The sequence below is a fragment of the Brachycentrus maculatus genome, unplaced genomic scaffold, assembly GCF_059751285.1.
Source record: "Brachycentrus maculatus isolate JH-2025_06_01 unplaced genomic scaffold, ASM5975128v1 h1tg000117l, whole genome shotgun sequence".
Taxonomy (NCBI): Eukaryota; Metazoa; Arthropoda; class Insecta; order Trichoptera; family Brachycentridae; genus Brachycentrus; species Brachycentrus maculatus.
In genome coordinates, this window is record NW_028280870.1 from 3,078,114 (window position 1) to 3,106,029 (window position 27,916).

The 27,916-nt window shown below is 31.0% G+C and overlaps 5 protein-coding genes across 7 annotated transcripts in view; 1 reads left to right on the forward strand and 4 right to left on the reverse strand.

Annotated features, from left to right (window-relative positions):
- kcc (solute carrier family 12 member kcc) overlaps positions 1-27,916 on the forward strand; it is a 303,698-nt gene that overhangs the window by 142,522 nt on the left and 133,260 nt on the right. The window lies entirely within an intron of this gene.
- LOC148309859 (monocarboxylate transporter 9-like) lies at positions 394-5,753 on the reverse strand. Its single transcript, XM_088259465.1, has 9 exons — positions 5,600-5,753; positions 4,906-5,032; positions 3,979-4,121; positions 3,621-3,900; positions 3,279-3,450; positions 3,033-3,180; positions 2,809-2,953; positions 2,030-2,218; positions 394-1,178 (listed from the first exon to the last, which is right to left on the reverse strand). Exons 1-9 carry the CDS (start codon positions 5,690-5,692, stop codon positions 1,045-1,047), a joined length of 1,431 nt encoding a protein of 476 aa, XP_088115591.1. The 5' UTR covers positions 5,693-5,753; the 3' UTR covers positions 394-1,044.
- On the reverse strand, positions 7,170-12,207 carry LOC148309860 (monocarboxylate transporter 1-like). Its single transcript, XM_088259450.1, has 8 exons — positions 12,094-12,207; positions 11,434-11,560; positions 10,334-10,741; positions 9,107-9,410; positions 8,822-8,969; positions 8,463-8,607; positions 7,669-7,857; positions 7,170-7,393 (listed from the first exon to the last, which is right to left on the reverse strand). Exons 1-8 carry the CDS (start codon positions 12,205-12,207, stop codon positions 7,260-7,262), a joined length of 1,569 nt encoding a protein of 522 aa, XP_088115576.1. The 3' UTR covers positions 7,170-7,259.
- LOC148309861 (monocarboxylate transporter 9-like) lies at positions 14,180-18,483 on the reverse strand. The gene is made up of 8 exons (XM_088259503.1): positions 18,400-18,483; positions 17,454-17,580; positions 16,428-16,856; positions 15,801-16,068; positions 15,580-15,727; positions 15,208-15,352; positions 14,929-15,117; positions 14,180-14,307 (listed from the first exon to the last, which is right to left on the reverse strand). The coding sequence occupies exons 1-8, from the start codon at positions 18,481-18,483 to the stop codon at positions 14,180-14,182; spliced, it is 1,518 nt and encodes a 505-aa protein (XP_088115629.1).
- Positions 20,458-23,419, reverse strand: LOC148309862 (monocarboxylate transporter 1-like). The gene is made up of 8 exons (XM_088259504.1): positions 23,289-23,419; positions 23,072-23,198; positions 22,265-22,681; positions 21,819-22,062; positions 21,567-21,714; positions 21,308-21,452; positions 21,041-21,229; positions 20,458-20,519 (listed from the first exon to the last, which is right to left on the reverse strand). Exons 1-8 carry the CDS (start codon positions 23,373-23,375, stop codon positions 20,458-20,460), a joined length of 1,419 nt encoding a protein of 472 aa, XP_088115630.1. The 5' UTR covers positions 23,376-23,419.

Consider the following 27,916-nt stretch of genomic DNA (forward strand, 5'->3'; position numbering starts at 1 on the left):
AATATAATTAAATTAATATAAGTTAATATAAAATATATTTTCTGCTTTTTTCAGGTAAGTGAAGAACAATACTTGATGATGGTCCCTGTTAAATGTTACAACACTCAACTGAAGAAATAATACGTAAGTGATATAAATTGAAATAACAATATAGAAATAATAAATTCTTTCAGATTATTTCCTTCATTTTTTTACTTTTGTTATTGATTAAAACGTTTAGCAGAAATCTGTTTAACTTCTTGAAATATTACTCAATTAAATAAAATGCTAAAAATATAAAACTATGAAACGCTATAGACGTTATATAAACGGAAACGAATTAATTATTTCTTGATGAAAATAAATATTGCCTAGAAACATTTCTAACATAATATAAATAAAAAAAATCATTGTTAAATTATATAGTCTTTACTAATATTTAACTTATTGCAACACATTCCTGGTTGTAAGCGAAACTTTATAATAAAATATTTTCACGAAACAAAAAAACTTTCAATTTAATGTGAAATGCAGTACCACTCAAATCATATTTTTTGCTCACGAAATATGGCAATTATGTCCCAATATTTTTAGACATGAAAATCAACAATCCAATAAAAGGCCAAATAGATAGAATTGACTCGTAGAGATGGTTTTTAAACATGGATAAAATAATTTGTTTGATATCAATATTTTTTTCACATTAATAAAAAATGTACTGAATGCAGATAATAGTCTTATATTGAATATACGGTTACGCAGATATTATTTTTATTCTTAATTATAATAATGGCTGAAATTGAAAATGCCAGAGTAAAGTAAACATCAGAGGTGGGTTTAATTAAATCGAGACGTCAATTTAGCGGTTGAATATCAATCAGATGCTTACAATATACAATTAAGGGATTCATGTGGTTAGAAACTACGTCAGTTATAGAACTGGTTCATATTATTTGTAATACTTTGAATTTATGTAATATGAATTGAATCAACTCAGAAACACCCTTTTAATTAGATACGCAACATAAAGTCTGACTTTAAAATAAATATAATATTTTTTACTCTTTATTTCTTGATGATGTGTTTATTTCGGTTAAAATACCAATATTCGTACGTCCAAGGAATGATACAGAACAAGGATATGAGGATAACAGTGTAGAAGGCCACTATGTAACTTTGCGTAGCGTCTCTCAAGTAACCTGAAAGCAAAACGGAATTTATTATTTTAGAACCAATATTAATCACGCTCTATCATTTAATCGCGACAAATCTATAATAACAATGTACAGTTCGAAAAATTCTGTTGAGAAATATATGTACTTATTAATCAATACATAAGTTACAAAACGTTTAGATACTACCAAATATGATATAAATTTGGTAAAACTCAACATTTCCAGATATATAATATTATACATGTCTCAGTAGAGATGAGCAAGGATATAGAATACGGAAGAATGGGTTTTAATAGAGCATATCCACCTGTCATTGACAGGTTTAAGTGATTATTTTTTAACACTGTTACAAAATCATTCTACCGATTATTTACAAGTTAACTAACCAAAATTCTAAAAGTCAGCTTCAGAATAATCCAGATAATAAGCCAGAAAAAAGTTTGAGGAGACGCATTAATGTGGAAGAGGCAAATAATGTTTGCAAGTGTGACCTCTCTACTTACTCTTGCGGGGAAAAAACATTTTGGTAAGTCAGTTAATGAGGCTTTTTGAACATGTTTAGATCCTTTAAGAGGTTCAGTAATATGGTTTCAAATCATGAATTTAATCATGTGTAAAGTGATCAAATAAAACCGTCAATAACAGGCCATGAGACCTATAAATACTGAACTTCCATTCTTCTATTTCAAAACTTTTTATGTATGTTGAGGTATCAATAAAATCTCAAAGGGAATAATTTGGTATGAACTGGACACCACAATCGATACTTTCTTGGTAGAATATTAATAAAAAAATTAATTAAAAAAAACTTATGTGGCAAATCAAGTTATGGAAAACTTAGGCCACGTGTAGTCTGTACTCCTTGACACCCTTACCTATGAGAGGGAAGGCTAGCGTGTTGGTCATTCCCATGAAGAGGATGGAGAGTCCGTATGCCGCAGCGAACTTGTTGGGCATGTACTCCGCGTACACGAGCGGGATGGTGAGCTGCAGAGGACCGCGGAACACGCCCATCACAAACGTCATCACCATGAAACTCCAGTACGTGTTGCATTGCAGAAATACTGAAACCAATTATCATAAGGTTAATATTTGAGGGTATCCAAAATTTGTCGCCTATAATAGATAGAATGGTAGACGTTACGCAGTGTACAAAATGAGTACTTTAATTAGCCATTATCATACTTCTGAAATATTCCAAACTTCACTAAGGCAGGATAGGCATTTCTACCCCTTTGGTTTATTGATACTTAAGAACGGGTATTTTTTACATTCCGTACCGGCCTCATTTGAAAGTCAGAAAATAAGAAATTATTAAATGTCTTTATTTAAATATTATGTACCAATTCATTGGTTAAGATCAAAACTATATGTACACAATTATTGAATTCCGTCGCTAGCGGTCAAATAATAAAAAATCCGTTAAATTATTTATACATATATTATAATCTTCTCTGGCCCCTAGCTACACACAAATGGTGCTAAAGGCACTAAATCAGTGCTGTGCGTTATTAATAAGAACTTAAATTGTATAAAGCTCATGATGATCAGTCTTGCTCTGAAGGTTTTTGGTTCTAGGAGCGGGATATTTATATTCGATGGGACATTCCATGTACACCAATTTGAATTATTTATATCAATTATGGTAACTTACCGAGTTTGGCAGTTACTGAAGTTACAACTGCTACAAAATAGATATCTCTGCTGGCAAATTGGTGGAACTTGCTGATGACAGCTAGAACGGCCCTTGAAAGCAGGTCTGCAGCAGCAACCAGGGTCAAACAGCTAGCCACTTGAGACTGGAAATACAACAGAAAACAAATGTCATTTTTATAAAACAATCAATGGTTATTATTGAATGTATGGAATGAAACTTACCGTGGAAATGCCAATAGAAAACAAAAATAAGGGATACATGACAAGAAACGCCATGTCACTGAAAATGGACAAAGCTATTCCTATTGTGATATTTAAGTAAACAATATCTCCAAGAAGTGTGATATCCATATATTCCATTAAAGCTTTCCTGGAAATAATCAGTCGTTAAAAATATTTTATAATTTTATTTAGAGTAACCAACATAGCGCGTCACTATTAAAGTAGGGTATAAAAATATTTTCTTACCATCTACTTATTTGTCTTACTTCTATTGTACCGTTCACAAGTTTGTAACTAGATCTTCTTGAATTATTTGGCGTGTTGATTTTTGATGTTCCTAATGATGTGTTATTTCTTAAATCATGGTTATCAATCTCTATTTGTGTCTGTAAAGCTTCTTGTAACTTGATTGGTTCATCTGCAAATCGGAATAAAAATATTTTGTACTTCTTGGCGATGCTTTCGAGGAAGTCTATTTTGCGATGTAATTATTGCAACTAATTACATACTACAGATTGATTCCTGAACCTTCTCTTAAATTTTTTCATTTGATATATACAAAAAATTGAAAAATAACGCATTGCTTACCTTTGGAAACCTCGGTGTAATGAGGGTTGCGTTTCGCATGCCATTGGACAGGATGGAAACACATAGCAGCAAATATAGTGTTAGAAACTATAGCAGAGATGATCAGGATGGATCCCCGATAGCCATAATTTACCATTAGTCTCTCCAGTAAAAGTGGATAGACCATTGTTCCAACCCCAACGACCATCTGGCAAATACTCAGTACCATTACTCGTTTTTTCACAAAGTATGTGTTTAAACTGGTGAATGATACCGTACTAATCATAATTACGCCCATACCCTGGAAAAGTTAAAAAAATGTTATTGATGATGTTCATTGTTTGTTAATTTATGTTTTAAGGGGGGGGGGTATACTTACAGTCATCAAACCTGAAGTAAACATCATTTGGTAGATAGATGTAATAAAGTAATTTAGTATCCAACTGGCTGTATATAAAAATCCTCCAAATAGTCCAACCTGACGGATACTAAATTTCTTAAGTGCCAAGTTTGTGAGAATTCCTAAAGTGAAAAAAATAATTTTTAAAAACATAATAACAAACTCAAATATACGCAAAATAAAAACTCAAAAAAAAACAAAATTAAACTCAAGTACGAGACCATTATTGAGTTTATTAATGTTAAGATAACTAGTTTCGAGAACTATAAATGTTCTCATCAATAGTTGGAAATACAAACTGTTTATTTTTCACCCGTTGAGGAGAATATTTGTAGTTCTAAATAACTTAACTTCACTAGAGACATCTATTGGTGAGATGAAAAAAAGTTCTAGTGATTCAAGAACAATGTTTCAAAATTGGTTCATATAATATATATAGAACTTCCAAAAATTTGATTAGTGTGGTTGTCAATAATGGCTAGAATTGGTGAATGTTAGACGTGTGTAAAGTGATCACTTAAACCAGCCTTCGATGGTAGTTAGCTCCGTAAATGCCCAGACTTCCATATTCTTCTTCATCTTTGATGATGTCAAAAAATAATATGAAAAATACTTCTATAATTGGAGATAATCCAGATTTGTGAACAAGTCTTTGGACACACTCAAAATGTTGCTTTATAATTATTTACCTACCTTGATTTTATTATAAATCAGTAGTGTTCTCTCATTGTTTTAGCGGTAACTAATATTGTATAAAATATATATTTAGATATCTTCTTGTCTTTCGTCGGTGTTTGCGCACGAAATGTTATATTCATCTTCTACTTTGTTGTAAACCAGAACGTTTGAGTGCGATGCTATCATAATAATATTTTTATAACCAAAAAAATATTATATGATACTAACCTGAGATTGACATGGAGATGAAGGTAAATGCTTGGACCATGGTTATATCTTTAGTGCCAGCACCAAGCTCAATAAAGAAGTCATTGTAAAGCATTCCAAAAGAAGACATGTGCGAGAAACAGCACATCTGCAAAATATTTATTTCAGCTTGAATACACCTTAAATATTCTACATTTACGTATGTTATTCTAAAAAATCTATAACTCAAATATAATATTTAATATTTTTCAACTAATTTGCGATGATGCTTAGTCATGAAGTATCATGTGGTTTGATATTTTGAACTGAATCGTGCTATACATGGAAACTAGTTGAAGTAGAAATTGATATGGATGTTTTTAGCTGAATGATTAAAAATTTCTAAATCAGTGTAGAAAATATCCACACCGTTTTGAATAATGTTTCATTTAATACATTTTGATAACACGTGGTTCAATAGCGGTTTTCTTATTTAGGAATTTATGTTAGCTTATTATCATCAACGAATTTTTGGACGCTGGTGGAAAAGTTAATTTTACGTTTTTTTTTATTTCCTTAGTTAGCAAAATCAAGATCCATGTTTTGATTATTTTAAATTACAGAATAAAACTTTTTTGTACATTTAGAAAAGATTAATGCCACAAATATAGTATAATGATTCAGTTATATGTAGACACATCTTTTATAATAAGTGTTAACGTAAAAATGCACTCACAAAATTGATGATTAATGCCAAACAAATGACGTATCCCCACCCTCCTTCTGGCGCCTTCACCTCGCTCTCGGAGTCCTCCAAGACCTGCGTCATGTTATCCCGCTCTTCCTCGTGTCGAGTCCTTGGGGCGAGCAGAGCGGCACGACTACTCACCACTGACTGATAATCACCCGCTACCGGAGACTCTGCAGTACTGTCGTCAGGACAGGGCTACTCAATCTTTATTGAATAATACTATAAAATCTGCTTTTGCCACTGGTTTTTGATACATGAGTGTTGAACACCAGTAATTTACTAGAGAATGCAATTATTTTTACTATCTGTGAGGTAAGATACAAACAGTGCGCACCGTATATATTTTTTTGTATTGCATTTTTGTTACTGAATTAACCTGTCCGAAAGTATGGCCGTACATGTACGGCCGCCCTCGTAAAATGTAAAATAGCACTTGCACTGCCATCTGCGCTTGTTTTCAAACAATATAATTACAAATTAAATCATGCTTTCTGGTGTAAATATTTAATTATTCAAGAAAATATGTTGCTTATAGCATCAACTATTATATAAAATTATAAAAAGTTTTAAAAAATAGCAAAAAACTCAATCCCTAGATACAGTTCTGTCCGCAGAATCTCGCTTCTGAACAGGTTAAATATTAAGAGTATTTATGAATACGGATAATAACCTCATTCAATCAACTTCTGTTAAAAATGTATTTCAAGCAATATTTTTTTAACGTGTTTTTTTTTTAATTTTATTAACACGTAATATTTGTTGTCCAGGTGGCTTCCGGGCATTTTGTTAATTTGCAAACCCGCGATGGTTACGGACTCCAGTTTATGAAACTCTTTGTTTGGGTGTTTACCATGCGAGAGATAGTCATTGTCATAATCACACTGAGACAACTTATCATCATATTTCTCTGTTTGTTTATACGTACATTACCTCTGGCATTTCTCAAAATTTCTACATACTTCGTAACGATGATAATAGAAAATGCGTTGGTATGTATATGTATTCGCTCTATATACATACGGATTAAGTAGATGTATGCAAAATATTATGTATTATGTAACAATATGGCCAAGGTATATAAAGACACTAAAGAAATTCACCCTTGAATGTTTATCTATAATTATCACAGATTTGCAATTGATAGCATTGTTAGATAAAAATTCGCCAGTGACTAAGTAATAGTTGCATACGTTTATGATTTGTGCAGAAATCTAGATTATTTACTTAAAGACAACAAAATAATATTACTAACCTAGCATTTAGATCATTTAAAAATAAATCTCGGTGAAACTTTATTTGATTTACATTACAAATATAAATATTTTGATACATAAAAATATATACGTTATTGCGCCGTTTTTGGGTAATATTATCTGAAAAATACTTTTTTAAACCGTATAATAAAACTCATTGAAATTATTATATTTTTTAAACAAATTTTTAGCTTTATTCTTAGTGGTAAAAGAGTATTATATGCTATGCACTCGTATATTACGCGGGCCAAATATATACATATTTTTAAATCAACTTGTCTGTAAAAAATCTGCCATAAAATCATCGTATGGGTCATTAAAAAATAAATAATTCATATTTGCTTTAAAAATAACAAACATCTAAAACAAGTTGTAAAGGTTTCATGGGAATTTCACTTTTTCGGTTGTGATTTTCTGTTTTTTCTTCTTAAAAATTCAATACTCCACGGGATGATACACAGTAAAGAGAGTGCATTGAGTACGTTGAATGTTATCACATAACTCCCAGTAAAATCTTTCAGAAGTCCTGAAATAAGATTTAACGTGATAATAATGTATAAACCGGTGAATTTTGAAAATATTTTAAGTGATTATAAATGTGGAGGTCCTCGCAAAAACGTTACATTTCCATTCTAAATAAATTAATCAGGAATTCTAGCTTGTAAAATTGTCACGTTTTGTCGCAACTTTAATAGATAGAATACAGTAAACAGAACAGATTTTCATTTAAATTATTTTTTGTGCAATATTGAAAATGTAACTTTTTGGTGAGGACCTCCACAAATGTGATTGTATATTTACCGAATAACGGGAAGAGAACTGTACTCATTACTCCCGTGATCAAAGTAGAGAGACCAAAGGCGGCTGTGAATTTCTCCGGGATATATTCCGCATATATTAACATCATCGGGACTATCAAGAACCCTCTCAGAAAGCCCATCACGCCAACTACCAGGCAGACTGCTACTAACCCTTCTACTTGGCAGTATACTAAAAATTAATATTAAATTTAAGATTATTTCGTGATTGAAACAATGAAAGTTGATCGAAAATTGGTTTAACAATATTTTGAACTTCTCCAAATGTTCACAAATTTGGGTTAGTCTACTTAGGAGTTATATATTTATATTGACATCTCTACAGTTTTCAAAAGTTTTGGTATTTACAGGGCTTACAATCACTCATAGGGTGGTTTAGGTGATCATTTTATACATGTGTAACATTCACCATTCTAACTATAATTGACAACCATACTATTCAAATGGATACCTTTTTTCACATGTGAATTTTAGATTTTGACACACTTAAACTGTTATGAATAGAATAACTGGTTTAGTCAAAAGTTTAATTAAAAATTAAATAAATTGTGAAAAACGTTGTGCATTGAAGGATATATATACAACTTTGAAACCGAAATTTGAGTAGAGTGGTTATCAATTATGAATATTATGGATAGAATGGTGGATATCACAAGCGTATAAAGTGATCACTTAAACTATCCTATGATAGATCGTAACCCCTGTAAATACCTAGACTTTCATCAATATTGAGATTGTTTGACGTAAATTCTATCGAATATTTAAAAATTATCTTACTGAGTCGAAATATGAAGGAGAAACACACGCCAGTGAAAACTAGAGATCTGCTTGAGAAATGAAAGAAGTGGTCCAGGACTCCGATGGCTCCCCGAGACACCAAGTCCGCGGCTGACACTAGAGCCACGCACCAAGCTACTTCTATCTGGACATTAACAATAATAGTATTATTTAAAGTAAAAATCCAGTGAGGTAGAGAGTTGACAAAAGAAGTATGAAAATATACTGAATACAGTCAAAATACGATCCTTCAGACAAATAAAAAAAAGATAGACAATACGAACAATAATATTAATGTTTTAAAGAAAATAGGTACTCAATAAAAATAATAAATATGATGTTTTGCTAGTAAACCTTACTGATGAGAAGCCGAGAGTCGCAAGACTTAGAGGCAGGAGCATGAAGAAGACCATGTCGGAGACGAGAGAGATGGATAATCCGATACAAATGTTGCAAAAGACGGGATCTTTGAAGAGGTTGAAATCGAAGAACTCAACAACCATGGCCCTGAAAATAGAAAAGATAATTGTTGCGGGTAAATGCTCGTCTACCAAACTAGCATTGTAGGTTTCATCAAAATAAATTCAACAATAAATTATTTTAAATAAGAGTCATGTTTAAACATTACAATTTTTTCTTCTTACCATTTCGATTTTTTATGTTGCATTGGAAAGGTAATGACACCTTGACCAGTGCTAATGATGGATAGAGCTCTAGCAGTCCTCTGATTTGATATTGCGAGACTTGAACTATACATATTCTCGTGGCTATTCGCTTTTGATAAATATCCATTTTCTCTTTCAGTCTCCATACTACAAATATTACGTTCAATTTTCTGAGAGGTGTGATTATCCAACATCATTGTTCCCTCGTCTGATGATTTTTCATTGCTGATTTTCGTCATATTCAAATTACTTATTAAAGTATCTTCTTGTAGATTTTCACTAGCTGAAAAATACGGAACCATACACCAACTTTGAACATTGTAATAGGAATATTATTAAAGCAAATGGTTTGAAAACTCGCTTAAAAGCCCCTTGAAAGAAGTTTTCAATTTCCATCGATAGATGGTTTTAAAACGAGAATGTTTTTTTTTTTTTTTTTTTTAAGTGACAATATTATAATATTATACTCAATATTTTAAATACATTTAGATTTATTTGTACACTTACGATAATCACTATACCAGCATGTAAATAATAGTTCACGTCACGACCATAACGTTATTCACATACTAACAACTAAACGAAATATTGATCATTAATATCAATAATATTACACACTTGCATTTTCGGTCGAACCAAAGAACAACATGCACTAAAGGTCTAACTTGCACATGTAAAAAAGTAAAAATAACTAACTTTAAAATAAATGCTATAGATATTAATAATAAAAATCAAAAATTAAAAAATCGTAAAGATGCTGACGCCCACAGTTCAGATATCGCCCACTCCTTTTAAGAACGTCATAAATAAAAAAACTTGATTTTTCAGGATAACGTTTTTAAAGTTTACAAATATTGTACAATGTATTAAAAATAAATATCAAGCCACTTATTGAACTTTTTACTGTGCAATAGATCTTTTTAAGTAAAACCTGAAGGTTTATTCTCCATTTGAAAAGTATTTAGTTTTTCAAAAACATAATTAAAAAAATACTTTTTCTTCAAAATGCAATAACAACACTTTCTGCCCTGTAGCTGGTAAATATTAAGTTAAAAATATGTCTCTTTTGGTGGGATATAGTACATTTTCTGCTCATTCCGAAAACCTGCACAACTGAAAATGGACGATTTATTTTTTATTTTTGACGTTCTTGAAAGGAGTGAGCGATATGCGCCTTTTTAATTTGAAAGAATAGTGCTTACTTACTTTTAGTTTTCATTTGTTTCTGATGCCATCGAACTGGATGAAGAATTGTGACTCCAAGCACAGCATGGCCAGCCACCCCCGACATGAGCAGCATCGTGCCGCGGAACCCGTACGTCTGCAGGGACCTCTCCAGCAACACGGGTGCCACCATGTTCCCCAGCCCGGTCAGCATCTTGCTCACGGACATGAGCTTGAGGCGCTTCTGCACGAAGTACTCGTTGAAGCTGGTCAGCGTCACGGAGATGAGGAACCCCGAAGCGAGGCCCTGCAGCACTCCGACGGACACGACCAGGTGCAGGACGGAGGACGCCTGAGTGTTGAGGATCCAACTCGACATGAGGACGAGTGACGAGGCCCATCCGACCTGCCGGAGGCTGAACCGCTTCATGGCCACGTTAGCAAACACCCCTGATGTGCAGAAAACCAACAATTCAAACTAACATTTGGCATAAGCTATCATTGTATATGTGTATCTTAATTAATTGATTCTACAATCACTTTGTGGTAATATTTATTCATTTTTATTTAAAGTTTTACTTGGTATATTCCACTATTTCTTCAAATCTATTGTGGCACGTGTTTTGATGCATTCAGCATCATTTTCAAAGACCGTTTGTGTTCAGACACTCTCTTAATCTTTCAACGTCCAAAGGACACAACATTAAAATTTAGACTTGAAAATGATGCGTAATGCATCGAAACACGTATCACAGTAGATTTTAAGAAAGGGTGGTATTCACCAAGTAAAACTTTAACTAAAAATCAAATATATCATCAAATATACGAGTAAAATATGTTAAAGTAATTTAAGTTGACTTTCTTAAAGTGTAAGGGTTTAGTTTTTAATCGTGATATACGCTACGCCAAAGGAGATAAAATTTTTAACGATATCCCAAACAAATATATTTTTAAATATTGTATACTTAAGAAGTTAATATTTTTAATTATCACACATTTATTAATAGCTATCACAATAAAAATAGACCAGGTTTCCATAGGTTATGTGAATTATCTTGGAAAGACAATCACATAAAACTCCAGATGCACGAATGAATTAAGGACCAGAAAAGTTAAACGAGACTTTATAAGATAAACTTTACCAGCTATTGACAAAGAAGTGCTCATGATGCCTGTCACAGTGGTTAACCCGCTTGCTCCAGCTCCAACGTTGTCCATGAAGTCTTTGTACATTATCGCGGCTGAGTGCATGTGGGAAAAACACGCCACCTGGAATGAGATATTACAAATAGCGCCTTCATCCCTTAACGGATCCATTAACAGATTGAAGCAAATTGAAAAGAAATATCAATGTTTTCATAGTGAAAGTGTACTAAATGAGTTTAAAAACATTTTTGTAAAAGTTATAAAATCACAATCGAAATCTTATCATATTATTTATATATCTTGTATATTATAACGAAAACCAAAAAATATCGCGTTATGTAATTCCATGTATGTAGCAATAGCGCTTTCAAATAGCGCTTTCATCAATTAACGAATCCATCAACAGATTGCAGAATGATACTTTGTGAAGAAATAGCGATAATTTCACAGCGGAAGTGTACTTGGTGTCTTTATGTAATTTTTTTATAAAATTACAATGGAATTCTAATCAAAATACATATAAGTACGTATATTATCACGTAAACTATTGAAAAATATCGCGCAATGTAATTATTCTTTTCAGACGTTTGACCTCCATTGCAAGAATCATCATAAGATTGACAGTAATGTAATGTAATATGTAAGTATGTATTTACAAAAATAAAAACAGTAGCTAGGGTGACCAAGTACCCCCAGCCTCCTTCGGGAGGGAGGTTGTTTGAGGTTTTACCATCGGCGGTGTAGACCACAGAACGTCCCTTAAGAGCCATTTTGAAACTGTTCATAATTATAAACCGCATCTATTCACAAATCTCAACGAATGTCTTTGGGTACACATTTGTTTATCTTGTTCAAATAACGGTATGTGTTCAGTTTCACCTTCCATATCTTGTCACAAGTTTCCCAAAAGTTTTAATTAAGTTGTACAACTTTAATTCGAGTAATGTGTTTCATTTGGATATAAAATTTTAACCAAAGCTTTAAAATGTATTCATTAGTTATTTCACGAAAAACATTTTTTAATTTGTTTTTTTTTTCAATTAATAAAATATTTTGCCCATAAGTAGGTACTTATTTTATAAATCTGACTTTGAATAAATATTTAAAATGTAAAATATTCCAACTCTTAGTCTTGTTTTCCGTTCTAATTATTTTTGGACATCATTCTCTCATTTGACTTATCTTCTGATATATTAGGTATTTTATATTCATTATTTTGGACCGCCTAAAATATAAGTTCAAAATCCTCATTCTGAATTTTTTTAGAAAGCTTTTAATTAGATAATGTTTTCATTGCTTTTTTAGTTATTGAGAACAGTAATATTTTCATTTATTGATAACAATTTAATTAAGATTTTATAAGCGTGCATACCCTCACTAAATCTCACACAATTATCTGTTAGGCGGTACCAAGTTTTTTTTATAAAATTTAACTCCTTTTTTTTAAAGTGCTCGTTTAAAATAAAAATAGAGCTTAACCTTACTTTTTTCTTCTTATTTTTTATTGATTCCTTCCGAGCAAGTTGTTAAAATTTTGATGAAAATAACGTTAATAATGGCGGAAACTCAGAAATGATTGTCAGGAAAGCGACTACATATACATATGTACCATACATATTCGATTATCTTTATGAGCACAAGTATGAATCGATTGGTTTTAATTTACTAAAATATAACACCATAGCTTTTTTTTCAAAATAAGCGCATCAGAAATTTTGGTTTATTTTTTCATTTGAGAATCACTGGTCGTTTAAATATTTATTTTTGGATTATAAGACTCTAACCGCACTTTTGATAATCAAATACCACAACGTTTCATAATCATGTAAATGACCTGCATTTTTTTCTAACGATTTATATACGTATTTGTATTTATTAGTAAAAATTACCATAGAAGTGTACTTGTAATCAATACAAGTATACTTCTATGGTAGTGTAGTTGACGGCTTTATATAAACGTTATTATCGTACATAATTACAATATTTATTCGTTTATATTCCTGCATCCAGATAATGCATAAGACATCACATTGGATCTACTGTATTTGATCTATATATTGGTAAGGTGATAGTACTGCATTCCAGATTTTTTGATCGAAGAGTGGAATGCAAAATGTTTTTATAGAAAAAAAGGGTTGTTTAAGTGGAAAAAACGTCTTTATTTTCCAATTTCGATATTTAAAATAAACATGCTTTTAGTAGTGTAATTGAATGTTTTTAAAAATGTAATTTATAAGTCTGTTTTCCCGTTTTTACCGTTCTTCTTTACCCATTTTTTTTTAAACTTTAGCAACAAGCACCCTTCTTAATAGAATACAAAAGTCGTATTGGTATTATTTTGTTTATTTTACATATAACTTTACAGAACAATTTATAACATTACAAGGATACATATGATAACACTAAAGCATGTTTATTCGATGTCTGAAGAGATTCAGTCATATTTTTGACTGATATTCTACGGCAGATTTATCCCTGTTTTAGAAACATTATTCGTAATTATTATATCAATCAGATTCGATTTTCTTTTCTCTGTTTGTATATTCGTCACTACTCATTAGATAATTGTCTTTACAATTCACATTTATTTAATAAAAAAAATATTTAAGCAATTTTTTGAATATCTTTTTGGTGTTAAGTTGTCGGTTTCAAAATGATGCATTTTTCATCAAGTTTTAGTTGTTGTTATATAGAAGTTAAAAGTCTCACAAGAAAATATTTTTTTATGTTTATTTCTCTTTATTATGTCCTTGACGGTTGTATTTTAATCCTCAAAAATTCGATAGTCCATGGAACGATGCAGAATAAAGAAATGCTGTTCAAAACGGTAAAAGTTATGAAGAAACTTTCTGTCAGATCCTTCACGAGTCCTGAAAAAATAATTTAAGGATAGATTTTAGTATTCTCAATATTATTAATATATAAAGCATTTACTTTGTGGTTAGTCATTTTTACTTATTTATTTTTTTACAAAAATGTTAATAAAATTAGTATATAACCATTCACCGTGAGTGGTTATATACTAATTTTATTAACATTTTTGTAAAAAAATAAATAAGTATAGATTTTAGTCACTAAAGTCATGTTTTGGAGTTTTAAATTTTAAACATCACAACATTAACAACCTTATCAAAAAGAGTGGAAGCAATGTTGAGATATATTATCATCTGTACTAATATGAGCTATTGTACCGAAAATTACAAGTGATAATAATACATTTTTAGTTTATGGATTAATTTTTATTAAAACAAGAAATATTTTGGTTCTTATGAAATACAATACAACAAAGGTCTTAATGTCAATTTTAAGTCATTTATAAATCATCATATTCAGGATGATTGGTGGATAAGTCACTTTATTGCATACAAAGAATCGACACCCGGACGCGATTTCGTGTAATACTATATGAATAGAGGAAATAGTGTTATTTTTTTAATTATTAAAACACGATTTCGTTACATATTACGATAAAATATAATGTTTATTATTACCTATTGCTGGAAACAAAAATGAGCTGAAAATTCCAGTAACTAAGGTCAGTAATCCGAAAGCTGCAGTAAATTTTGCAGGAATGTACTCAGCAAAAATTATCATCTGCGGGACGATTAAAAATCCTCTCAAAAAACCCAAAATTCCAATAACAACGCACGTGGGGACCAATCCTTCGACAAATAAGAACACTGAAAAAGTTCAATTTAAAATTAATCACATTATATTCGTTGCAAAATACCGTACAATATATATTATATGTAGATAAGTTTGTCTTTAACCTATTCGCATTACAAACGATAAACAAACTCCCGTATAAAATATGCTTCTGCTGGTAAATTGGTGGAATATTCCAACTATTCCTAATAAGCCCCTCGAGACGAGGTCAGCAATAGACATCAGAGAAACGCACAGGGCGGCTTCTTTCTATAAAAAGAGATACCGAAATATTTTATTAATAAATTAATATAGATGGAGATTTTTTCCGGCCAACGACAAGTTAAAGGTCCTGTAAATACCCAAACGTCCATATTCTATCTTTATAAACTTCTCGGTGGAGTGTAGTTAAATAAAACATTTTAAAGATTTAGGCACACTTAAAGTATGGTAAATTTAATATGATTTTTTGGTTAAAATTTTACCAATTTTCTTACCGTGGTGAAATTTTTACTCATAAGATTCATCGGCAACAGTGTAAAGAATGCTGTATCTGCTATTTGAGTGAACGTCATTCCTAAGCAAATGTTGCAGAATATGGGATCTTTGAATAGGTTGAAGTCGAATAAATCCATAAAAAACGCACTTAAAAGTAAAACATAAGTCCGTTTAAATAATATTATCAAAATATTCGAGTACTATTAAGTTACACACTTACAATTTAGATGTTTTCTCATATTTTGCCGATGGCGATTCCTCTTTTCCCGTTTTTGTGATGGAGGGCGATCTTGTTATTCTTTGACCATTTGTTATGATTGTAGAATCCGAATTCTTAGAAGGATCTATATTTTTTTGTTTTGAAAAACATTCAGAAGTGCTTTCTTTAGAATGAGAGTTTTGTTTTTCAATATTAAGGTTTTTCATACAAAAATCTTTGTTTTCTAATTGTTTATCAATTTTCTCAGTGTTTATAAAATGTTCAGCTTCTGAAAAATAATCGTTTAAAATATTTTGTGCAATATTAAAAAATAATATTTCATCATCATTTGTCATCATCGATGCAAAACAAATGTATGAGTTAGAGTTCAAGAGTTTATTTAATTAAAATTGTAGATTTTTTCCATCTTACTTGTTTATGTTCTTTTGGTAATTTTTTTTACAAATTCGATGAAAATAACAACAACAAAATATTAAAAATAAATTTTACCGGCTGAGCACATCAGGTGGCTACTTAGCCCGATTGCCACTAGGGTTCAAAGCATTCAATCTGGCTTCAAATTATTTATTATTAGGTTAATTTATGGTCCACATAAAATCTAAGAGAAAATATTCAACATTTTATTACCTTCAACATTTGTAATTTTATCTTCCGACTTTCTCCTCTTTTGGTGCCACTGGACTGGGTGAAACGCCGTGACGCCTAGTACAGAATGTAAAGAAAAAGCAGCCAGTAGCATGACGGTAGCGCGGAAACCATATTCGTCCAGAGACCGTTCCAACACTACCGGCGCCACGATGTGGGCTATCCCAGCGAACACCTTGTTGACGGCCATGACCGTCACTCGCCTCCTTACGAAGTACCGGTTGAAGCTGGTCAGCGCCACGGGCATGAGCACTCCCGTGGCCAGTCCTTGCAGCACGCCGGCCGTGAGGGCGAGCTGGGAGACTGACGTCACGCGCGCCGTCAGCACCCAACTCAGCACGAAGGTAGCAGCTCCCGCCCATCCTACTTGACGCAAACTGAATCGCTTCATCGCGACATTGGCGAACACGCCTGGAATAAGAAAAATAAAATGATATTCTAATTATGCCCACTAATGCCCTTTCCGGAGGGGTAGACAGAGTTATGAGAACACCACACGACTCAACTCAACTGTTTTTGCAAACACTCTTCACCTCGTGTATTTTTTTACGTTCTTTCCTCACTTATTCGCTCCACATGTCCAAACCATGGAAATCGCACGTTAAAAAACTTTTATTATTCTACTACATCGTTTTTCCGCACGTTTGTCTGAGTAATCGATTTTCGACTTATTCAGTCTACTTTCCTTTCATCCCTCGTTTGGCAAATTCACGCTTCACCTCCATATATTACTATTGTTACCAGGACTCCATTGTGAACTGCTAGTTTATCTATCGCTGTTAGCTTTTGTTTGCTACAAGTGATGTGAGTGCACCATTTCCCGAATTCACTCTCTTTATTTTTTTTAGTATTTTCATCCTTAATTAACCTTATTCAAAAATACACAACATTATTAATCAAGTAGCTAGAAATATAATCAAACAAAACCTTTATGATCACTTTTTTTTGTATTATTGGCAAAAAATGAACACTTATTGTCGTAATTGATGGTTGCAATAACGAACTTACCCGCCACGGCCACTGTGCTGGTGGTGATGCCTGTTACAGTGCTGAGGCCTCCAGCTCCAGATCCGATGCTCTTCAGGAACTCGTTATATAGAATGCCTGTGGAATGAGTGTGGGCAAAACATGTCATCTGAAAAAATGATTTCATGAAAGCAGTTTTAAGAATTTTGGATCCTTAAATACTGGTATCACACGTACGTACGATCGCAAATTTAAAATTTAAGCATTATATATTTTTTTATTATATAAAAATTTGTATGCATATGAACATTATTTGAGAAAAAAATGTGTTTTTATTATTAACACAAATATTTCTATTTCATACTATTTCTGTGAGCCTAAGCGGCTCATTATTAGAAATAGGTATCAAATTGTGGTAGAGTGGATTCGATCCGAGAAACTCTGACTTAAGAGTCCGCGACATACTAACCACGGGACCACAACCCGACACATTTAATTTTTTAATTCATTATTTTTTATGCCTAGCGGCCCGTTATTAAAAACAGAAATCAAGAGTGGCAGAGTGGGTTCGAATTCAGAAACTCCGATTCAGAGTTCACGACACTAATGGAGGACCCTACACAATACAATTTTAATTATGTATCAATTAACCACGTAATTATTAATATATTTATCAATTGTTTTAATGAAATTCTATGATTATTCGATTGCTTGACGAAAAAATCTCTCTTGATTAGTCGAAGATTTTTAAAAAAACTTCGGATTTGAATTTATTTTTATATCAGTTATTTACGCCGATTTATGTCAAATGCTTTTTTCTTCTCTGCACTAAAGATGTTGGTGAATTGCTAGACGCAAAGCCCAAAGGGACTTCAAACCCAGGATCAAATCAGTGGCAGTTGAACGAGCAAAAAATATACATCATAGACTTAAAATTTAATTAAAATTAGCATGAAATAGTTTGAAATGAACATACAAACACTAATACATTGCCGATGCACACTATGAACCCCCAGCCGCCCTCGGGAGGGTTGTACTTTGGCGACTGTCCTCTTGCTACAACCGAAGTCATCTTGCTACTGATTTTTCTTTAATTTTCTAGTTATATTTGTATCATTTATAAAAACTGTTTTACAAATTTCAATTCATTTCTCATTTCAAATAATTTGACTAAGTTTTTCTTAGATTACAATGTTTTCTTAACGTTAAAGTTGTGTTTGTCCAACTATTTTTTATAATTTTTTTATATGAATTCTCGTTTTGCCTGCATTTAAAACGATTGCAACAAAAAAACAATAGTTCACAAGCCACTGTTGTAATTAAATTAAGATTGAATATAATCATTTTTTTTTAAATAACACAAATTTATCAAATTCGTGCAGTTATTTCCTCCCTGTATTTTTATTGCACGCCTTATGAAGAAATGTTAATTTGTATTAATAATGTATTAATTTAAGTGTTATATAAATTAATATAAATATTTATTGATTTGGCGTGTTATTTGTAGAACTCCATTTTAATTTATGTATTAATTTTAAATCAAACACAGATTTTTTTAGTCTACAAAGTTGTATTTTACTAACAAAAACACATAAAAATTCATATTCTCACAATTGTTTCGCCTTGTTAGGGCACTATCAAACGAATGATAAAACATCCGTTTGATAATGCCCTAACAAGGCGAAACAATTGTCACAATATAATATTTTTATGTGTTTTTGTTCATAAAATACAACTTTGTAGACTCAAAAAATCTGTGTTTGATTTAAAATTAATACATAAATTTAAATATGTTTAAAATCATGTAGAATGAATGAAAGAAATTTAGCATTTTTGCTTGGAATGATGAATATTCACTGCTTTAGATGACTTAATATTTGTATAAATACTCGTAATTCATTACATCAACGCGTGATTCGAAAAACGATGATGAATTCAAATTTGACTGACTTAAATTAAGGTTTCTCTGTGGCATATTTTTCAAACCTTTAATCAAAGTTTCACCGTGGTGTTTGGTTTGCGCCTTCGCTAGTATCATTGAAGAAAATTCCACAATCCAACCTTATGGTTTCAGAAAATTCCGCTAGGTTCGCGAATTGTTTTCAATACAAATGTGTTGTTTGTTTTTTTCAAAACATTTTGTTGATAGCTTTTTTTGGTAAATGGATTTAATGTTATAAATTAATAATTACAATAAATAAAATTGTACTCGGCATTCTATTTCACCAACAGGTTTTAAAAAATGACGTGGTCTTTAGTTATTTTATGTTTTATTTTTGTATTTAACGTTTTAAATTGATCAACATATGATTACACTAATTTTTAAGACAGTAAGCATCGCTATAATCATCGAGAAATATTTAACAACCCAACTTTTTAGTTTCGGAAAATTCCGCTAGGTTCGCGAATTATCTTTGATACTAAAGCGTTGCTTCCGTTACAAAAATATTTTATTGATACCTTTATTCAGTATACGGTTTTTATGTGTTATTTCTATTATAATTGTACTTGGCGTTCCAAATCATCAACAGGTAAAAAAATACTGTTTGATTTTACTCTGTCTTTGGTTAGTTAAAAAAATATGATTTTAAATTTATACGTATTTTTGTATGCTTATTTCCCAGAATGTAATGTTTTTTAAACAAAAAATATAAACACAGAAATTAACAAGACATTTTATAACGATTCAAGTTTTATTACAAAAGTTGTTATAAACATAATAAATATTTTATTATTACAAAAATCATTTTTCTAAGGGTTTTGGCTGCTTCTTAGTTTTCAAGAACTCAAAAATCCACGGGATAATGCAGAATAAACTAAAACTATTTATTACATGATATGTTATAAAGAAACTACCCGTTAAATCTTTTACCATACCTGAAAGAAAGAAAGATCATAATTTAAAATATATTTTTTAAATATAAAGTCAGACAATATAGAAAGTGTGACAATTATTCGAAAATTATCGAATTTTTTGCTTAGTTTTATCAATGATATCACTTTTTTTAAATAAAATAAAGTGTGTCATGCAATAGATATTTTTTGGTTAAATGAAAATGGGCAGGTCACGTCGCACGAATGTCCAAAGAAAGATAGACATGACGTATCCTGGAATGGTGACCAAACAACATGAGTGCTCAAGAATGAGGTGTACAAGTGGAGAGTGGGTAAGGAAAATATAAGATCATGTAGGAAACAGCTGACAAAATGATGATAACGTTGGAGATTTTTCTTTTTCATCAGAGTCAGACCTTCGTTTTTAAAGTCTTTTTTACACGTATTCACAAACATCATAGTTTCTTACATATATTCTGTGATTCGATTAGTTTAACCCACAATCAGTGTTATTATTTTCATGAATTGATGATTTGGAACTTCGGCAGTCGCTTTGTGATAAAATCAATCCTTTAATTTAAGTTTTACTTGGCAAACAAATTTCTTAAAATCTATTGCGACTCGTGTTTTGATGCATTTTGCATCATTTAAGGTGTTTAAAAATGATGCAAAATGCATCGAAATACTTGTCAAAACAGATTTAAGGAAAAGGTGATATTCACCAAGTAAAACATAAATTTAAAATAGTGTCGATCAAAAAGTTGTTTTGTTATTATTTTTAAATGTATAAATACCTATTAAAGGAAGTAAAAATGAGCTGAGTATTCCTGATACGAGGCTAAAAAGAGCAAATGCCGCTGTAAACTTCTCGGGAATGTATTCCGCAAAAATGACCATCATCGGAACCACTAGTAATCCTCTCATGAATCCCAAAACTCCAATCACCAGGCAAATGGGAAGAAACCCTTCCACGAAACAGAAAACTGTAAAAAATATATCATAATAAATAAAAATAATTTTTACCTTGTGAAATTTGAAGAATAGCGATTTGTGAAACTTACCAAACCGCATTATAAAACCCGAGCAAACGCCAAAAAAGAATAGAGATCTACTGGGGAATTGATGGAAGATACCGATAATGCCAATTACTCCTCTGGAAAGCAAATCCGTTATAGCCACTAATGATACACATAAAGCGACTTCTTTCTGAAAAAAATCTTCAAATATGTAATCATTTTGATTTCAGTTTTGTAAAAAATCAGTGATGTCAATCAGTGAAAAATCACCCCTTTTAATAAATAAATTTGAATACATCCTTACCGAAGTGAAATGATCACTGGACAGTTTGAGGGGTAGTAACATATAGAATACCGAATCTACCATTAGAGTAAATGTCAATCCAAAACAAATATTACAAAATACCAGATCTTTGAATAAATTAAAGTCGAAGAAATCCATGACGATTGCCCTGAAAATGATTCATTTTAAATATATCTTAAACATACGTTCTATATAATATAATTCGAAACCATAAAGGCACTGAAAATATCCAGAATGACTTTTTCTACTTACATCCAAGACTTCTTTTTTACAACCAACAATGGTAGAACTCGCTCTCCAGTACTTATAATAGAGAGGGTTCTGGCCTTAGATTCGGTCATTGGAGACTCTTGATTATCACATTCAGAATTGAAGACTTTTTTTGGGTCATTTTCAATCTGATTAAGATTACTTATTGTCTTCAGATTGACGTTATCCTGGCCTTGGTTTGCAACTGAATCATTTATGAATCGTACTTCTTCTGCTCCACGAACTGCTATAGCAAATTAAAATGTGTTTTTTATTAGCATTTGTAATAAATGCGAAGGATAATTAATGGCATTATGAAAAAACATATCGATTCCTATATTTTCGTTTTGATTCCCCTTCAAAATGTATAACTATAGTTGGATATAACAAAATCAATATTATGTGCATTGCGATTTAACAAACAATAAATTTTCAATAAAGATGTTTACCTTCGATCTCTTCTGGTATTCTCCTCTTTTGATGCCACTCGACTGGCTGCATCGTGGTGACACCTAGAAAAGAATTAAGAGAAACTCCCGCCAAAATGAGTGCAGTCCCGCGGAAGCCATATTCATTCAGCGACATCTCCACCAGTACCGGAGCCGCGATGTGCCCCAGCCCCGTGCACACTTTGCTGATGGACATGAACGTCAGCCGCCTCCTCACGAAGTACTGATTGAAGCTGGTCAGAGATATTGGCATGAGGATGCCGATAGCCAGACCCTGCATTACGCCGAACGTGAGGGCCAGTTGCGGGATGGACGTCACGAATGACGTCAAGATCCAGCTCAGAGAAAACAACGTAGATCCTGCCCATCCAACCTGACGCAGACTGAACCGCTTCAAAGCCACATTCGCCAATACTCCTGAGGAGAAAAAAAATCAAGTAAAAATGTAGAAAAGTATTAATATTATTTTGGAGTTTTTCGAACGGAAGATTGAAGATAACCATGTGTTTGATGCTACATATAACCAAAGAAAGTTCATTTATCAAAATGTTCACATTAAATTTTATATATATTTGTTTCATGGGAAAATATTACGGTAAATTTATAAATATTTCTTTCAATTGGTAATTTGGTAAACTTGATCATTTTCACAGGTTGAAAAATACGATCATTGATCAACGCTCATATTTTATGTAGTAGTAAAATTTGGCCGTTTTAAAATTATATTACGTTTTTGCTACATCATGTAAAACAGATACCTCTGTTTTTGACTCATTGAATTTTATAAATATATTAAATTCAACTTACCGGATACAGCAACAGTGGGAGCTGAGATTCCCGTGACAGTGGTTAGGCCGCTTGCTCCAGCACCGATATCTTCCAGGAAATCTTTAAATATCATCCCAGTTGAATGCACGTGAGCAAAACAAGCCACCTGCATAACAAAATCAACGTAAACATGCGCAATTGTTTTGTTGCATACAACAACATAAAACAAAAATAAAATTAAAATTGAAATACATACAAACACCAAAATAGAACCAAAGCACACCATATATCCCCAACCTCCCTCAGGAGCTTCAACCGTCGATGCATCCCTACGAGAGGCCATAACAATTCTTCATTCAATCAAATTTACTGCTACCCGGTCATAAGAAGGTACTAATTACATTCACGCTAATATCTCAATGATTATACTCCTACTTATATTTACTTCTGGTCATATTTTATCTGCCTTATCGTTTTTCACAGCTTCCAAAACGTCAACATGATTTATTGAATACAACCTTTTTACTATTATCTTAGATTTTTTTACGTCGTTGGTTCTTATTTTTTCTTAGTAAATTAGTTGCATTGAACTAAAAGGTGACAATTTGCCTCAGAAATGTATCTTTTTTTAATTATATTTTTTAAGAACATCGTACGGTCGACCAAAGAATGCGTATGGATTCGTTTGTAAAACGTCAAATAATCTGAACCTCAGTTCTGGTTTTCTAAATTATCTAATTTAATTAAATAACAATGGACATCCACTGGTTTCCATGTGTGAATATTTGATGATGGATTTGAAACCACCGCATTCGGTGACAATCTTTAATAGTCTGCTGACTAGCAAATCCAATACAAATATTTCGAGCGTAATTGCCTCGTTTTGTAGTTCTCGGAGGATAAATTTAACACATGAAAAAAACGAGGTAGTTGTTATCGTTTTGATATTTAAATTAAATTAAATATGAATCTGCATAGTTCATGTTCGGGTATACGCAAATATTTATGTTTATTTTTGATATTGTCAAAAAATATATTGATGTATGCTCATTTTTTTATTCAAAATTAGTAATAAATTCCATACTATCCTAAATCGAAAAAGAGAAACAGTATTCTCAGGTATAATAAAAATGTTACAGATAAAAAAACCTAATTTTTCATTTTAATCCAACTTGGCATCAAACCTTGGACTTGCTTCAGAGGTAAAAGATTTGCTCAACAGTCAAATTATACAAATAATTTGATCGTATTTAGTTATTTAGTCTACTTAATAATTTTATTGCCATGATAGAGTACTTTTTAAAAATTAGATATTTTGTTTATAAACGGTATTGTGTGAATTCTGTAAATATAAGTTAAAGTCGAGTATAAGACGAAGTGGAGAATATAAGAGTCGTATCGTTAAACTGATTTATATTTCGATTACAAGAAACTAAGCATTTCTAAAAATAACAGTAGTTCAAAAAACAGAAAAATATATTTTTTATTCTAAAATTATCTGGTATTGACAGGTTGTTTTCCCCAAAGTTACTCATATAATAAGATCAAAGGCAGTATAATATTATAATTTCTACATATGAATGTACGTTATAAGCATGAGTGTTGAAAGCAGAAAGTGCTAATTCATGTTCACTCAGAAAAGAAAATATCTTACGTTATGTAGCACTAATAAAAATAAAACGATTTTCTTGTATACTATTTGCGTATACAGAAATGTCGGGGCTTTTTATAAAAGTAATATTATAATATTATTATTATTAAAGAAACATAATTTTTCATAAGTAAAAATCATATTGATGTATCATTTTAGATTTAAATTCAAATACATATTCCCCTAGGTAAAAATGTTTTAACTATAAACATCATTTAGCTCGTTTATTTATATTTTAAATTGGTTTGCGTCTTTGACAACAATATTAATATAGTCCGTAGAAATGAGTCACTTAAAGGTTTCGGAAAAATCCGCTAGGTGATGAAATCAATTACTAAATTGTTACGTAAAGTTTATTACAGGCTTTTAAGTTGAATTAATTATTAATCGGAAAATTCATGACAGTGTTGTATAGTTTTTCATTATTTACATTCTATGCCACCATTATTCAACATGTGGAATATTTTTACGGTTGAGAGTAAAAATTGATTGGATGCTTTAAATTCACAGCTTAAATATAAAGATTAAGATTATGTAACTATGTACATTTTAAAATTATAAAACTAACAAATTTTTTTCGTGTACTGATTTCAAAAATTTTAGAAGTAACATACGTGGTTCGGGAGAAATCCGTCAAATATATTACTTTAAGATCCAAAACGTATTTTTACTGACGAAACATTCAACAAAAATAAAACTAATGAAATTCAAACAATTAAACATAAAATAATTACTCGCACACTTAACAGTAAAACACTCTTAGAACCACAAGATCAAAACGCTAAAACAAATCAATTATATACCACATTTGGTCAAAGAGTATTATAACACAATAAAACTCCTTTGTCTTTGTCATTGTCTGTTTCCATTGTCCAAAAAGTTGAAATAATGAAATGATATGTAAAAAAAGCTATCAATAAATAGATTATAGAATGGGCATATGACGGATCACATACATTTTTTTTAGATTTGCCCTCGGCTCAAGAAATCCCAGTTAGAGCATATTTTGTTAATATAAGCATGATAAAAATAAATATGTTTCGCGAGAATATGAAAATATATCGCTCAATTACTTTAACAACGACGTAAAAAATTATGTTTTTAGAAAAAAGCATTATATTTTTAGAAAGTATTACAAAATGCTAGTAGGCAAAAATGAAACTGACGCTCATTTAAATGAAATAATTTGTCACATTCACGGTTAAAAATAAATATTTAACTATTACAATATGTTATTAATAAGTAAATTAACGAAAAAATATTTTTATCTACACTTCGGATAATAAACCGGAGAAATATTTAGTATAATATTGGGTCAAGATTACATTTCAATTAACATTTATGACACAACAACAATCAAAATACCCATTTTTATCACATTCTATAAACCTTGTTAATTTTTTTAAAAATAACAATTTTTACAGTTTAAATTTTGCCTTGTTTCTTCGTTCGTCTTAGATCTATCTTCGTACCTTTAATTTTTAGCAATAGTATGCGTGTGTTTGACATTTTCAGCGATTAAAATATACTGACATTTTTTCTAATATTGATTTAGCGATCGAAATAAATATCAATTATTTGAACTAATCACTAAAAAAACTGTCAAACTAGTGTTTCTTGAACGAATGAAAATATAGAGAAAAAGAAAGAAATAAAGAATTATTCCAATACCTTTTTTCCTCGTCAAGTATACCTAGTCAATTTGTGGTGTGATATGTCACTGTATCCATTAACTAACTGAAGTTTTTTGCTTGTGCGTCACCCGATTCCCTCGGAAGGGAAGATTTTATCTAGTGAGGGGATAAATTTGTTCTCACAAAGTGTAATCGAACGCATTTTTACATAACCATCCTTTGTTTTAAAAATGGCAATTCTTAAGTGTACGCTAAATTGCTTGACAAAAACAACGTTTTTGTAATTTAAAAAATCTTAATTAATAATTTAAAACATTTTAATTTTATTTTTAGGCTTTTTTAATGTTCGTTGTGAATATGTTAGGTTCTAGTTGTTACGTCAATCCAGATCTTAATAAATTATTGATAGGAATTGTTAAGTTAAGAAAGAATTATTAAGAATATGCTCTCACAAGTCACTTTTGTAGATATATATATATATATATATATATATATATATATATATATATATATATATATATATATATATATATATATATATATATATATATATATATATATATATATATATCTACAAAAGTGACTTGTGAGAGCATATTCCTGAACCATATAAATTTTAATCTTATTTTTAATGTCTTATATTCAGTAATCATTCATTTATATTTTTTAGGTAAGCTTAAGTCTTGACGTACTTTTTATTATTTGTTGTATGTGGGTACCCAATTATAAATCTCTTTGAAAACCAATAAGGATTAATATATTAATAGCGTTTCAAAAAGGTTATATAAATAAATGAATAAAATATTTTTTGTAAGATTGTAAGAATAAACATACTTTATTACAAAGTCAATGTATATAGCTTTAATTCATTTCAATTAATTGGATGGGTATACGGTTGTTGTGGAATTAGTCTAGGTTATTACCAGTAATTTTTTTATTTAAGTGATCACTTTATGCACAGTAAGTGTATTTAAGTTTTGACTGAACACTGACATTTCACAACATTTTTAATTATTAAAAATATAAAATGAGATTTGATGCTTAGCTACTTATATCTCAAATCTTAATTTTATTAATACTATTTTTGGTGATTGATGCGAACATAAGGATAAAGTATATGCCGGCGTAAGCATATTACAGGGCGCAGAATATCCCTAATAATAATACGGATGAAAATTCGCTGCAAAACCATTAATATCCATCGTCCTACAATCCTTTTAGACGATGACTGTATTAAGGACCGTGCCTAGAGACTGCCGGCGCTCAGTATCTGCCACTTAGTAATAATACCCAGCGTAATTATACTTTTATCATAATACATCGTTCATATCCTTTCTACTATTTGTGTATGTTTACGGTTCTTCCTTTCTAGTTATATCCGTGGAAATTTAACCCACTTAGCTTCAGGCTATCGATTGAGTCCTAATCTTCCTTCTGTTAAGGCATTTTTCGGGAAATTTCTTGTGATTTTCCCGAATAAGTGGTTCTTTGTGGTCAGAAAATATTACCTTTTATGAATGGTAATCCTTAAACGATCATGATAAATCTATTTTTAAATCGAGCTTTACTTCACCTATTTGTATATAATAAAAACCATTT

Coding starts and splice junctions, on each gene's coding strand:
- LOC148309859 (XM_088259465.1), bottom strand. CDS start 5,692: ATGACGCAGGTCTTGGAGGACTCCGAGAGCGAGGTGAAGGCGCCAGAA. Junction 3,901..3,978: donor TTACTTCAGGTTTGATGACT/GTAAGTATACCC, acceptor TAACTTTTCCAG/GGTATGGGCGTAATTATGAT. Junction 1,179..2,029: donor GCTAGCCTTCCCTCTCATAG/GTAAGGGTGTCA, acceptor TTTTGCTTTCAG/GTTACTTGAGAGACGCTACG.
- LOC148309860 (XM_088259450.1), bottom strand. CDS start 12,207: ATGGCTCTTAAGGGACGTTCTGTGGTCTACACCGCCGATGGTAAAACC. Junction 8,608..8,821: donor CGACTCTCGGCTTCTCATCA/GTAAGGTTTACT, acceptor GTTAATGTCCAG/ATAGAAGTAGCTTGGTGCGT. Junction 7,394..7,668: donor AGTTCTCTTCCCGTTATTCG/GTAAATATACAA, acceptor ATCTTATTTCAG/GACTTCTGAAAGATTTTACT.
- LOC148309861 (XM_088259503.1), bottom strand. CDS start 18,483: ATGACTTCGGTTGTAGCAAGAGGACAGTCGCCAAAGTACAACCCTCCC. Junction 15,728..15,800: donor TATGAGAAAACATCTAAATT/GTAAGTGTGTAA, acceptor TTTACTTTTAAG/TGCGTTTTTTATGGATTTAT. Junction 15,353..15,579: donor TGAGTAAAAATTTCACCACG/GTAAGAAAATTG, acceptor CTCTTTTTATAG/AAAGAAGCCGCCCTGTGCGT.
- LOC148309862 (XM_088259504.1), bottom strand. CDS start 23,375: ATGGCCTCTCGTAGGGATGCATCGACGGTTGAAGCTCCTGAGGGAGGT. Junction 23,199..23,288: donor TTGGTTCTATTTTGGTGTTT/GTATGTATTTCA, acceptor TTTGTTATGCAG/GTGGCTTGTTTTGCTCACGT. Junction 21,453..21,566: donor CCAGTGATCATTTCACTTCG/GTAAGGATGTAT, acceptor GATTTTTTTCAG/AAAGAAGTCGCTTTATGTGT.